We start from the raw sequence: 13,732 nt of genomic DNA, 5'->3' as shown, positions 1-13,732 counted from the left end.
CTCAAGGAGAAAGTCACCAGCATCCTGGCCTCATCCACAGGTTCAGCAAGTCTGCCTGGAGAAGCCAGGGTGACTAAGCCAAGGGGTGAAATCAGTGAAGCCAGTGTTGGGGGCGGGTGTGGTCAACGGCCCAGGCAGAGGTCAACGCCCAGTGCTGGACGGAACCCATCTCCACGGAGGCCCATACCAAGGCCAGCCTGTCCAGGAAGTCAAGGAAGGAGGAGGGGGTGGCATGAGAGGCAGCTGGAGAGGTGGGCAGGGCCAGCTGTGCAGGGCCTGGAGCCCTAGTCTTGAGTTTAGTCTTTATCAGAAAGCAACATGAAGAGATTTAAGAGTGTGCTGAGGGGAGATGGGTGACTGTGTCCGACCTGTGCTAAAAGAGCACCCAGCTGTCTGCGGAATGGGTTGAGATTGTACAGGAGAAAGGCAGCAGGTAAGTGTCCCCTGCACCCAGGCAGGAGCTGCATGAATCCCTTCCAGCCCTTTCCATCAGACTTGCCTGAGGATCTGGAAAGCCGATGGGGGTTGGGTCTCCTGCCTCTTGTGTCCTGTCCCTGAAGCCTGGCCTGGTTCTCCTCCTTCCCCTCCCTCCCCTCACAGGAAAACCCAGCAGGCTGGTGCTGGGGCTAGTTCCCAAGGGGGTGGGGACAGAAGTAGATACGGGCTTCTTTGTATAAGAACACCAAGGGATGCCCACAGGGTCAATGTGGTGACACAAAGCTGTGGAAATGATAGAAATGGAGGCCAGAAGGACTGTCTTAAGAGACTGACAGCAGGTGGCATGGGCATGGATGTGCAGAGATGCGGGTGGGTGCATGACCTGGGATGGGCAGTGCAGAAATTCACTCATCTCGGGGAGGCTCTCCTAAGGAATGTTGATTCAGCAAGTCTGGGGCGTGAGCCAGGAATTCCCATTTTTAAGAAGCCCTCCCCTCCCCCCATCGAGGTGATTCTGACTAAAGTGGCCCCACGACCTTGCTTTTGAGAATGCCTCACACGTTGGTCCGCTTCTTGGCCTTGATCCTCAGTCTCCTCAGCTGTCTCTCACCAGCTTGGGCCTGAAAGCGTATTTCATCCCTGCATTGAGATGTGGCTAACCAGATCCCCGGCAGCTGGACCAGGGGCGGCGGGGCTTTCAGGCGCGCCCACAGCAGCGCGCGGCCGCCAGGGGTTGCTAGAGGCCTCGGCTCGTGCGCTCGGGCTCCTCCGCCCGCGGACGCCGCGCCCGAGCGAGCCTGCGAGCGAGCGAGCGAGCGAGCGGAGCCAGAGCGCTGCGGGCTCACAAAGCGGCAGGACGCTGGGCGGCGGGTGGCAGGAGCGCAGGGGAGCGAGCCCGCCGATCAGCCTTCTCGGCGACCGCGCCACAGGAGCTTGAGCAACTCGGACGCGGGGACCCGGGCCGGGCCCCAAGGTACGTGTCCCGCAGAACACCGCGCCCCAACTTGGCGTAGTTGGGACCTCCCCGCGGCCATCTGGGGGCTGGCGGGTCAGGGCCTGGGGCTATCTCCGCGCGCCCCTCTTTCCCCGAGGCGGCAGGGCGGGCGAGGGGAGACCCCCCCCTCCCATTCAACCGGAGCCTGGACTGCTGCTAGGAGCCCTCTTCCCCGTCTCCCTACCCCGGGGCTCTGGGCACCGTCTCTGGGAGTGCCGCTTGCGGATCGAGGGCTCTCCGTTTTTTGGGGAGGGGGTACTGAAGCCCCTATCCGAGAGTGGCAGCCAGTGGGGCACCCGGAGAATAGATGACAAGGTCCTCTATAGTTTGATAGCGGCCCCTAATTTGTGACGCAGCCTCTTCATTTGTAACTGAGCCCCCCATTCATGAGCGGGGTCCCTAGGTCTGTAGATCCGCCCCCGGTGTGCGAGGGCTGACCCTGTCCCTGCTGGGAGATCCCCCCACGCCGACAGCGGGGGCCGGTGGCGGAGGCGCTCAGCCCTGGGCGCCCGGCGCGGGGCTCGCCACCGCCCTGGCCTCCGGCTCACCGCCCCCGCGTGCCCCTGCCCCGCAGATGCCAGCGATCGTGGTGCTCGCGGCGGCCGCCGCGGCGTGGTGCTTCCTCCAGGTCGAGAGCCGGCACCTGGACGCGCTCGCAGGAGGCGCGGCCCCCAACAACGGCAATTTCCTGGACAATGACCAGTGGCTGAGCACAGTCTCCCAGTACGACCGCGACAAGTACTGGAACCGCTTTCGAGACGTGAGTACAGCCGCCGCCGGGCCCTGCGGGGGGCGGGGGAGCCTCTCGGAGGGGGCCTCTGAAGCGGGTGGGGAGGGCACTGGGGCAGCCTTCGCAGGCAGCTTGTCGGTTCGGGGCTCCTGGGCTTCATCTTGCCTGAGAGGAACTTTAAAGAGAACTTCGAAGGCTTGATGCTCTCCGCCTGTTACCTGTGGCCCAGGTGTGTGTATTGGTAGGACTGGGGGAGGTGACTGTACTAAACATGGTGTAAATAGCGAGCAGCTGCGGAGGGAGAGCCTCCTTAAGCTTCTGAGTTCTCCTAACGCTGATGGTTGACTTTGCCAAGCCCCCTGGAAGACCTCCCTAGGCAGCGGCGATTTAGACCATCTCTAGGGTGTTCCAGAAGAATGCCTGCTGCAGGGGTTAGGTTTGGGGTGAGCCCAGCTCATTGAGTAGGGAGGCAGGTGTCCCAGCAGGTTCGGAGAGTCACGGCCACAGGCCTGATACAATGTTGGGTGGGAGCATGGTGGTTTTGACCCTTGGCGTCTTTAGGGGAAGGGGAAGGGGAAGGGAGGAGGCACCTCGTGGAGTTGGTCCACCGCCGTGAGGGGGGGCCTGGGTGGCAGAGGATTGCTCCTCTGAGGGAGCTGTAGGAGGGGAGAAAGTTATTCCTGGGCACCCAGAGGCAATCTGCTGCCCGTTTCTGCCTCAGGCTGGCTGCTGCTCCCCAGGTACGCCCCAGAGGATGCCGGACGAGAGGCACCTGACACAGTCTTTCCAGCAGATGGCATCCCCTCTGTGCTGTGGGAGCTGCTGCCAGCTCTTTCAAAGGCCGCCCCAGGTGGCTGGGGCCTTGCGCTTCTAGGGGACTAGGAAAAACTTTGATGATACTTAACATCGGGAACTCCTGCCTTTGGGAGAGACCCATACCGCCGAGCCCCTGTTCTTGGCACAGGGCTCCTTGAGGTGGGAGATGTGTGCGAGTCACCTCCTACACTGGATTCCTCTTAGCCCCATGCCCGGCATGCCCAGTCCTTGCAGAGGGAGGGCCTGAGGAATCCAATGAATCCAGGTGTCTTCTAGGACTTTCTAAAGAGCACCTCTCCAGGTCCCATTCCACAGGAGCCTAGGCCTTGAGTGGGGGCTTAGTTATCTCTCTTCTCTCTGTTCCTCTTCCCTCTCCCTCTAGTTGATGGTGGTCTTTTCCTTGAAAGAGGCTATCAAACACTTTCATTGAACAAGTTGTTTGAGGGCTTACTGCTCCCCCCACCACCCTGCACCATGAGATCCCTGCCACACGTCCCCCTGTCCCTGATCTAGTCTGTTAACCATCTTTGATCCCCTTTTGGTTCCGCTCCAAGGAGCCCTGCACTGAGTGCCTTTGCCTGTGGCTGAAAAAGATGGCCAAGATGCCCGAAAGATGCCCCAAGGAAGCTTCCATTCCCAGACTCATATAGAGTAGGAATTATCTTGCTTTTTTTCTTTCTTTTGCCATTACATTTTAGATAGAGTTGAGGAACAGGGCAGATGCTTAAGTTGGCTGGAGCTGGAGAATTGGGCCAGGTGTGGAGGACAAGGGCCCCTTTGCACATGCCTTGGTTCGCGTGGCAGCTGGGTCAGATGGAAAGCGGCTGTGCTTGTTGGTCTTTGGGTATGGAAAGGTTTACTCTGCTTTTGTGTCTGTTCAAGGTTTTCTAGTCTTGGTGTATCATAAATATGGAATTATTCTTGTTTCCCATTCAGATTTAAATTTTGAAAGATTGGGCTTTTCTTCACTTCTCATCTTCCTTGCAAATGGTGACATTTTAAATTCTTGGATCAGTGTTTTTATTGATACAAACCCGGCTGATCATGAAGCTCTCACCTGGGGTGCTTGTTAAATTGTAGCACCCACACTCACCCCTTCCTCTTCAGAGATTCTGATTCTATAGTTCTGGGATGAGTGCTGGGAATCCATATTTTAAATGAACATTCTAGGTAATGCTTAGAATGATTAGGAAGTTCTGCTTAGTAAAAATGTCCAAAGCTTAACAGAAAGAGAAAAGCTTCTATGTTCAAATGCATTGCTTTTTTGTTTCTGGAGCAATTTTAGGTGTTAAACTAATATTTTTAGCAGCATATATTCTTTTAAAATGATAATTTAATCCAGCATACTATTTTAAAAACATCCAAAATGCTTCAAAATCACAAATATCTTCAATCATCAACCATTTTATATGCTTCCTGGAGTCTTCTGTTGCTAGCTGTGGGTCAGACATAATTTAATGCCATTAACCTCTTTAAAGTGTTGTGAAATGCAAACTAGATGCTCTTTTAGGCCAAGTCCAAGTGTCTTCAGTTGGGCCTTTTGCTTGGAATGACCACAGAGCCTCGGTCCCCTGGGACCAGGGACTAAAAGTTGCTTCCTACAGGAGCCAGTAGTTCAGTGGATAGTCGGTAAAGCCCCAGCTAATGGTGTCATTGCTCAGCCAGCCTGGTCGTTTTTCACTGAGCCAGGCCTTGCTTGAGGTTAGCAAAGCTCAGCTTCTCTGCTGTTGTTTTTGAGTTTTGTGGAAACCACTGATAACTTTGAAAGACCGGGCCCTGAGATTGTTATGATACTTGTGAATTTTTGAAAGTCACCGTGAAAGAAAACTTGTTGCCTTTCCCCTGACTTGTCACTTTTTTTGCATTTGGGGGAGAGATATTTAGAAGGGATTTTTGAACTTGTGAAACTGAAAACTAAGGGCTCCTTTTAGAGAGTTGATGATACCCATTGGCGGTGGTTATTGGCTAAATTTGAAATGGAAATGGTGGCGGGCCGTGTGCTCCGTGTTCCCCAGCCTGTTGAGTGTGCTGTGATGTTGCCAGAGATGACCTGATAGCCCCTACTTAATGCTTTGAAGAGGTCCTGTTGTTCTAGATACGCAAATAATCTGTCGCCTTCTTTCCAGAAGTAAAACTTTCACAACTACTCTGTGGCTTGTTGCCTGGGGCAATGGAGCCAGGAGGAATATAACAACATACAGATGTTTGCTCCTAAATGGACTGGTGGCCTGTTAGTTTGGTCATTATTCTTTTATAAAGACTAGCAGTTAGGATGTTTTGGCCAGATGGAGACCCAGACTTTTGCACAGATATAGTATTAAGAAGGAGAAGATAAAGAAGGCAGATGTTTGTTTTAAGTTGTACAGTAATTTCCCACCTCCAGCTGCTCCAACTGGCGTGCTTTTAACTCCTCTGTGGTTTGAGGTTGAGGGGTCAGGATGCCACAACCATTTTCCTGATTTTTTCTGAATCTCATTTGGCTTTGCATAACCATTACTATAAGGAAATTTCCTCTGTTAATTCCTACATTCATTTGTACGTCCATTCATTCCAGCAAATATTTGACTGTCTGCCACGTGCTAGGCAGTGGCCAAAAGGGTGAGCAAGTTAAATAAATGCGTTCTCTTCTCTCAGGTAACCACTTGTCTACTGGATGAAATCCTTTAACTTACGCTGTCAGTATTTCTTTCTTATTCTGTTTTCTTTTTTAAAAAGTTTTTTTCTTATAAAAGTAATACATGCTGGTTGAAATTAAAAAAAGAAAACGTTGCAGAAATAGATGATACCTAACATTTATCCAGCACATAGTGTGCCAGGCATTGTTTAAGGTACTTTACATATAGTATCTCATTTAATATTTGTAACGATTCTAGGAGAGAAGTACTGTTGTTCTTATTTACTGGGAGGTGAAGTCTCTTGCCCACAGAGCTGGGCTGTGGAACAGCTGGACCGGACCCAGGCAGTCTGACTCTAGACTCCTGCGAGACTCTTGCACTGCAGCCCATCAAGAGCGGAGTGGATTTTGGCTGTGAGCCTCCACTGGTATCACACTGCAAGTCTTTGCTGCTTTATGTCTGAGGGAAATCAGTGAAGAGCCTTAGCTTGAGCCAAAGTGGAGTGGGAAGCCAGGCGCTGGACACAGCTTATTGTCGGGGTCACATCAGGCCTTATCTTCTGCTAATAATGAGCTTCTGATTTGATTAAAATAATATTGTTGCTTACACCAAACATGACATTTTCTTTCTTTTGCACTCATGAAACTAGCCCTGACATTTAACTCCGGGATAATTACCTTTAGCAGGCCCGAAGACTCAAGTGTTGCCTTGGCTGGCATTTATCTTACTCCGGAGTGACCTGAGTTTGTAATTCTAATGAGACCACAGGACCAGCCCACGTGCTTTTTCCTTCTTATGCACACGCTGTGGGATTTGGTGGTCTCTGTAGCAGAACTGGGGTGGCAGTGAGCATCTGATCTGCTCATTTGATCTTAACGTCTCAGCTGTAATGAGTTTCAAGGGCAAGTGAGGCTTATTGACAGAATGGTGGCTGGCTTAGTCGGTGGGGCTGGTGACAAGAGAGGTGATGTGGCTTAGTGGATCAGTCATTAATCTGTCACCACAGAAACTCGGCTTGTAATAGAGAGTAGCAGAAAATCATTTTGATTAAACAGGTTCAAGGAGAATTAAATGAGTTTGTCATCCTGACTTTCTTTAATGAACCCACTATCTTAAATCCCCTGTGCTAGACGACCACTGATAGAAATAATTATTTCACAGGAATCATTATAAAGGGACAGTTTAAAAGTTGATAGCCCTAAGACCATTCTTGTATTTTCTGTCCTAACCTTCAGTTTGCCCTTGTAGAGAGAAGCTAGTTTTTGCCTGGCAAGGATGGCAGAGCTTTTGCCCCAGTTGACCCTCCCAGGCTGAGTTCCCCTGAGACTCCTGGGCCTCCCAACCGTGCCTCCACAGTGCTTCAGCAGAACTGGATTGCTAGGAGGATAAGTACTCTCCTGTATGCTGATGAGCTTATTGTCAAAAGCAAGAACTGGTCCCAAATGGATCATCAGACCTGTACCCCACCCCGGAAGAGTGGGACATAAACATTAGCTCAACTATTTTATCTCGCGTGGGGAGACACAGTAATGTTAGTGGTTAAATATTTTATAATAAATCATTTCTTACTCATTTACTCATTGTAATATATTTCAAACCAAACACACTCAATATCTAAACTTGAACACCTTCAGGATGGCTCATTTTACCTTTCCTCTGGGGAGGTGACTTTATATTCCTTAGGAAATTCCTCAGACCCAAGCTCATACTTGGTCTCATCTCCCCAGGTGAGATAATTACAAATGGAAGAGATTTCCTGTAAGAGATTGAATAATTTGCCCAAGGTTACACGTATTTATTTTGGTCATATTTCCTCCAGTATAAGATGCCGTCAATTGTAGGGTGTACCATTTTTGTGCACTACTAAGAAAGAAGACAGTGTCCAGAAGGAAGAGTTTAATAGACCCCTGGATAAAGCCGGGACCCTAGAGGAGTACTCCCTCTGGGTAGAGGTAAACAAGAAATAAACTCACGATGCAGAAAAGGGACCATAGCCGGGCGACTCATGTGTCCCCACCTTGGAACTGGTGGATGAAGGGGAAAAATAGGCTCTGAGCAATTGACAGGCTGACTCTTTTGCAGGTTTCTGGTCTCAGTGCACACAATCACTGTGCCCCCCCACCCCGAAAAAAAAACCTTAGACAGTGAATTTAGTTTCAGGCTGTTTGTCTTCTCTGAATCCCTGACTTTTCATTTAGTAAGTGGGGGATGATCACTTTATATTGATGAGGACTCCAAACTGCAAGTGACTGAAATCTAGTCCCAGCTGGCTTAAATGGAAAAGAAAACTTACTTGTGTAACTGAAAATTCCACTGATAAACTATGCATCTAGATAAGGCTGGATCCATGGGCTCGGGTTGCACCACCGGATTTGTGTGTGTATGTTTATCATTTTCTTTGGGCTTTATTTCCCCCATCTTTGGGCTTTATTTCCCCCATCTTTGGGCTTTATTTCCCCCATCTTTGGGCTTTATTTCCCCCATCTTTGGGCTTTATTTCCCCCATGTTGGTTGTGTTCTCAGGCTGATTAGTTCCATGTGGTGACTTATGGCAACTACACGTTTATAACATACTGTAGTTTTTATGTCTCCATATTGCCACAAAAGTCCCAGAATTGAGACTTGTCAGATTTACCTGTATTATGCACCCATTCCCCAGTAAATCACTGTAGCCAAGTTGGTAGAATATATGCTAATTGGCTGGGCCTGGGTACATGCCTAGTCCTGGGGCGGGGCCTGGGACCTGGGCATAGAATGGTGGTGGGGACTCCATTGGATTACATGGTTAAAGGAAGGTTAAAGGGTAGTTTCTTAAGGGGAAATGGATGCCTTGTGGGCAAACATCACAGGAGTCCACTATGTTGATCAGCCTCCCTGGGTTGGCATGGAGAGTAGATTGGCTAACGTAAGTGAAGCCGTTAGCAAAGCGTCTGGCTTAATACTCAATTAAGTGTTAATACTTAAGTGGAGGCTATTATTTTTATTAATATTAACAACTCCTATTACACTTTCATGCATTATTCCTCAATTTATGGTTGTATGTATTTATATTTTAGCTTCTTTAATAGTTGTATTCTTCCTGAAGTAAGAGCCTGAGTCTTATCATGCCTTGCACACAGTAGGTGGTCTGTTAGCATTTTACTGATTTGAATTATTACTTAAGCACACCTCTTGATGAATCCCTGGGAGAGGAAAGCCTGTAGAATTACTGGCACATGTGCGTTTATAGTGTTTGGTAGGTGGAAATTCTAGGTTACACACACATTGAAAAACATCTTTTTTTTTTTTTTTGGTCTAAAGCCTATCTCTAAGCAGGGCCTTACAACTTTATAACTCCTTTTAGTTATAGCTCTGATGTCCAGAGCTCATTGTCCCCAGACCTTTACCACTGAGCCCAGCGCAGAAATCTGCTCAGTGAACGTTTGATTGAATTTGAGTGAATGAATGAATGAAGGAGTGAACTATTCCGTACCAGGATTTTGCACGCCTCCAGGATGAGGAGGCGGTGTTCTTTGTAGAGGGCTGGCCCCAGTAAGTCATGCTGGCTTTTGACACGTGTCTTTCATTCTGTTAGTAATTGACAGTGATTATGGATACCAACAGATGGGCCGTGCTGTTGAGAGGCAGGGTGAGCCTGACAGAGAAGCTCACCCCCTTCACAATTCAGGTACAGTCCCTGAACCTGTGAAAAGCTCTTCCTGGTGAAGAGGCCCCTCTTAACCTGTGCTCACCGTCCAGTCTTGTCATGAATAAGCTCGGGTCTTGGCTACAGCACCACTTTCCTCATCTGTAAAACTGGAGTGATCATACCTGCTTTGTGGGGTTTTCGTGATCTTTCAGTGGCTGGCGTACCTGTGATTCTGTTACAATTTCTGAGGGTCACTTCTCTTACCTTGGGCCCTGGGAGCATGAGTGAGTTGCTGACACACAGCTATAGATGTTGCTTTCTGTCTCATGTCTTGGAGAAATGTTGGGGAAATCGGTTCCATTTTCCTTGAGCCTGTCTTTATTCCTTGCTGGCTGGAAGGCTGTCTGCGGTTCTCTGTGGTTCGTTTTTTTAATTTTCTGGTTGTAGGTCCTGGCACAGACATCTCTGTTGTGTAAATAGCCCTCGCCCTGCCTCGCCCTTTAAAAAATACTTCCTGCTCCTCTGGTGTCTGGGGCCCATGAGTTTCTCCTTTCCTCTGTGGTCAAGTGTCCTGGGCTTTAGCGCTCCTACAGTTCCCAGTGCTCTGTAGAAATCAGGGTACCATAGAATTTCTTGGACAGAGTGATTTGTGAAGTTCCTGTTTCAGAAACGAGACTGGTATATATGGACTGCTCCTTGGCCTCCTCCCCACCCCCCCTCCACCCACTACCATTTCTGAGAACCAGCTGGGCGCCAGGCTTGGAAGCTAAAGATGGAAACCAAGATTTCCACACACAAGGGTCAGAGTTTAGACATGCATGCAGTTGGAGGGCTGGACAGTATGTGGCATCATAGCCCCTGGGTCTGGGTCCTTCCAGTGTCCTTGTGACAAACGTGAGGATGTTGATTTATTTTGAGGGAGGAGGTAAGGTGCGTTCACAGACTAGTGATGTGAATTACTGGGGACTCTCCTGCAAGGATAACACTGATGTCCAAATTAACTTCACTGGGTTGCTTTCCTTAGGATTCTATGCAAATACGTCCCTCAGGAGACCCTCTCCCTTGATCCTTTAGGACGAAGTTTTCTTTGGTGCAGTGGGGAAGGAAGGAAGGAAGGAAGGACATATACAATTATTTGTAATAATTTGCAAACTCTTCCTGTGTGATCTGTGACACGTCACACTACAGAAGACACCATCAACATTCCCCAGCATAATTATGTGGTGGGTGAGCAGGAATTTATGCAAAGTCCATTGGCGCCTATGATTGGAGCAGGGAAGTAGAACTTATTGCAGGTGTTCCAGACAATCTTTGCAGAGATAAAGCGTGGAGAAAACAAACAGGCAGAGAGCAAATGACTCCACTTTGTATTTTAGCTCTACCCTTCCTTTCCCACCATGTAAATGGAATCACTTTAACTCAGTTCTAAGAAAGGCCAGGCCAAGTTGCTGATGACCCTTCATGGCCAAAACAAAAGGGAAGATGCCCAGAGAAAGGTGCTAGAGCAGCAGTTCTCAGGCTTACATCTTTATAATATTGAAAAAAAAAATCACTGGTGGGACTTGTTTGAAATGCAGATCTCAGCCCCCTAGTCCAGAGCAGTCTCAAATAGGTCAAGGATGGCACCCAGGAACCTGCATTTTAAATAAGCAATCCAGGTGATTCTGATGCAGGTGGTTCTCAGACTGTATTTTCAGAAAAGCCCTGGAGAATTATTATTCATCCCTAATAGCCAACACCATTAGCACCCATGAATAATACAAGTTTAGACAAAATGAGCATTTGAAGATGTGGTGTAAATTATGATGAGTGCTGTATTTCCCCCTTATGTCAACAGGGCTACCATTGACATCAATAGAAAGAAAGGGCTTGCTTTCCAGTGTGTGTATGTGCACAGGTCTCAGCAGCAGCCATTGTCATGAAGTGTTCCTGGAGTAGAATGACATTTGACTTGTCACTGCTTCTAGGGCATCAGGGCTGCTTATGCACATGAGCTTGGTGGAATTGATGTGGGACCTTCTCCATGACAAACTCCTAGGTGGTCATCTCAGCAAATTTCCTGTCTCCAAAGGGGCCTGATCACAGCCGACTCTGGTCTGACTTTGCATCTTCTCTAGCAGGATTGCTAATGTTTTGTGCACAGATGAACTGAAAGACATTGACTCCATTGACTCTGACATTGGCTTTGGTTTATGGAGAAGTGGGTATTGAAGATGGTGGATGTAGTAAACAGTGTTTACTCTCACAGGAGGTGGGCACAGAGATGCAGATAACAGTCGTCCCTTGGTATCAGTGTGGGATTGGTTCCAGGACCCCCTGTGGATACCTAACCCCACAGATGCTCAAGTTCCATATATAAAATGGCATAGTACGGGTGGCCCTCCATATCCATGGGCTCTGTATCCATGGATATAGAGGGAAGACTGTACTATCAGTTGGAAACACAGAGAAGGTCTGAGGGATATGGGCTGGACGGTGGTACTACCTGCAGCTCTCTTCTTGATATAGTAAATCTTCATGCTTGGTTGGCCAGATCATTTTGGAAAGATCAGGGAACAATAAAAGCAAAGACTAGTCAAAGTTTAGAAAATTTATGAGGATCAACAAGACATGGCAGTATTCCTTGTTGCCCACTGAACAGACTCTCAAACTTTGCTTTTCTCTATGTTGCTGAATTTCCTCTAATTAATGGCACCTACAATTGACAAAACTATTGCCAAGAGGAAGAAAATAGTTAAGTGTATTGAACAGACATGTGTGGTTATTTGGAGTGTTTCAATAGCCCCATTGTTAAGGGATAATTGGGAAGTTTCCAGGTCTTTCTGTGCTCATGGGACATGGGGATTCCTCTGTGACTTTGGTGGGGTTGGTGTGTCCAGTACTTCCGTCAGGCCAAGGCATTGCTTCCCATCTGAGCCGGCCAGCCTTGCTGTGACTCTGCACCTGGTCTGTAACCTTTGACCAGCTATCTTGAATGAGATGAAATGAGTGAAAGAGTGAAAATGCTATCCATGGTAAAGATAAAATAATGCTGTCTTTCCTGGTGTTACATAAATTGTGTGATTTTTTTTTTTATAAGATTAAGTTGGTGGTTTAAAAGTTCCTCCTACCTCAGAAAGACCTTTGCATGTGTTTTAAAAAATATTTCTTTCTTTCCATAGTCATCCTGAACCTAGATCCTCACCTTTCTAGTAACCAGAGCCTGGTGCACAGATTCAGTAGTTTTGTTTGTTCATGTATTCATATGTTCATATCACAGATACTCATTGGCCAGACTACTATGTATCAGGCCCTGTGCTGGGCAAGTAAGATGTAGCAGGGAGCAAAACACCCTCCCTGTCCTCTGGAGTCTACAACCCTCTTGTCTAAGACCAAGAGAAGAAACACAGGTGCTTGGTGTCTATTGAGGGTTCCTCTGCAAAGGGAAAGGCCTGGTCTACAAAGGGACGAGAGCAGTCCTGGCAAGCTGGATGGCCAGAGGCCAGAGGCCTTGGGACCTGGGCCATGTTTCTGGGAGAAAGTCACATAAGCCTTCATCTCTGAATCTGTCTGGTGGTCAAGCCACATGAGCTTAATTCAACTCTTACTGACATACATGAGTGGCCCCTGCTATTTTGCCTGAGTTTAGGACCCAGACACTGACAACAAAAGGGTGTTGGTCTATACAGTCGAGGTGGAGCATTTAGGTGAGACAGGACTTGATGTGTGTAAATGCTGAAACGTGATGTGTTGAGCCTTGTCATGACTCCAGGTCAAGGCCTGTAGCGAGTGGAGAGAGAATTGCAGAAGAGTCCTGGTCCTCAGCAGCCCTGCATAGGTAGAGAGTATGTTTCGCTGGAGTGGAAGATGTGCAAGGTGAGGGTACCAGTCATGCATGTGCCACCTGATGAGCTCTCATGCAGTGAACACACCACACATCCAGCAGCCCAGTCAGGGGACAGAATGTTACCAGCATCTGAGAAGTCCGTCTTGTGAGCCCCACACTCACTGCCTGTCCCCCTCCCAGGGAAGAGCTCTCCTGAGTTACAACACTATAGATTAGTTTTGCCTGTTTTTATACTTTTATAGATGGCATCATAAGGATGTATTTTTGTGTGTGTGTCTGGATTCTTTTGCTCAGCATTAAGTCTGTGATACATTGTTATGTGTGGCTGTAGTTTGTTCATTCTCAGTGCTGTGTAAATACTCCACAACTTATTTACCTATTCTTTTGCGGAGAGACACTTTGGTAGTTTCTGGGTTTTGGCTGTTATGGAATAGCAGTTTCTTGGGCATGTCTTCTGGTGCATCTATGTGTACATTTTTTCGGGTGTATACCTAGCTGTGGAATCCATTGCTCATAAGGTAGGTGAATGTTCAGTGTTCAGAGATGTGGTTAAATCGTTTTCCAAAAATGGTTCTGCCAGTTACTCTCCCTCCATTAATGTATGAAAGTTCACTGGGAGCAACATTTTTGTTTTACTGATTGTAGACTTTAAAAAAAATTTCACAATCTAATTCATAATCCAATT

The 13,732-nt window shown here is 48.1% G+C and overlaps 1 protein-coding gene across 2 annotated transcripts in view; it reads left to right on the top strand.

The window, feature by feature from the left end:
* The first annotated feature begins 1,134 nt into the window (after positions 1-1,134).
* SPOCK1 (SPARC (osteonectin), cwcv and kazal like domains proteoglycan 1) overlaps positions 1,135-13,732 on the top strand; it is a 542,718-nt gene continuing 530,120 nt past the window's right edge. Inside the window, exons 1-2 of one of the 2 annotated variants that reach the window (XM_061189624.1) lie at positions 1,135-1,411; positions 2,007-2,192. In XM_061189624.1, coding sequence (XP_061045607.1) covers positions 2,007-2,192 — 186 coding nt within the window. In that variant the 5' untranslated portion in view covers positions 1,135-1,411. The remainder of the gene's footprint in view (positions 1,412-2,006; positions 2,193-13,732) is intronic. The other variant, XM_061189623.1, reaches the window with a different exon arrangement.

Source organism: Eubalaena glacialis, chromosome 4, assembly GCF_028564815.1.
Source record: "Eubalaena glacialis isolate mEubGla1 chromosome 4, mEubGla1.1.hap2.+ XY, whole genome shotgun sequence".
Lineage (NCBI taxonomy): Eukaryota > Metazoa > Chordata > Mammalia > Artiodactyla > Balaenidae > Eubalaena > Eubalaena glacialis.
The sequence above is the reverse complement of the archived record's forward strand: the minus strand, read 5'-3'. Positions and strand labels throughout refer to the sequence as shown.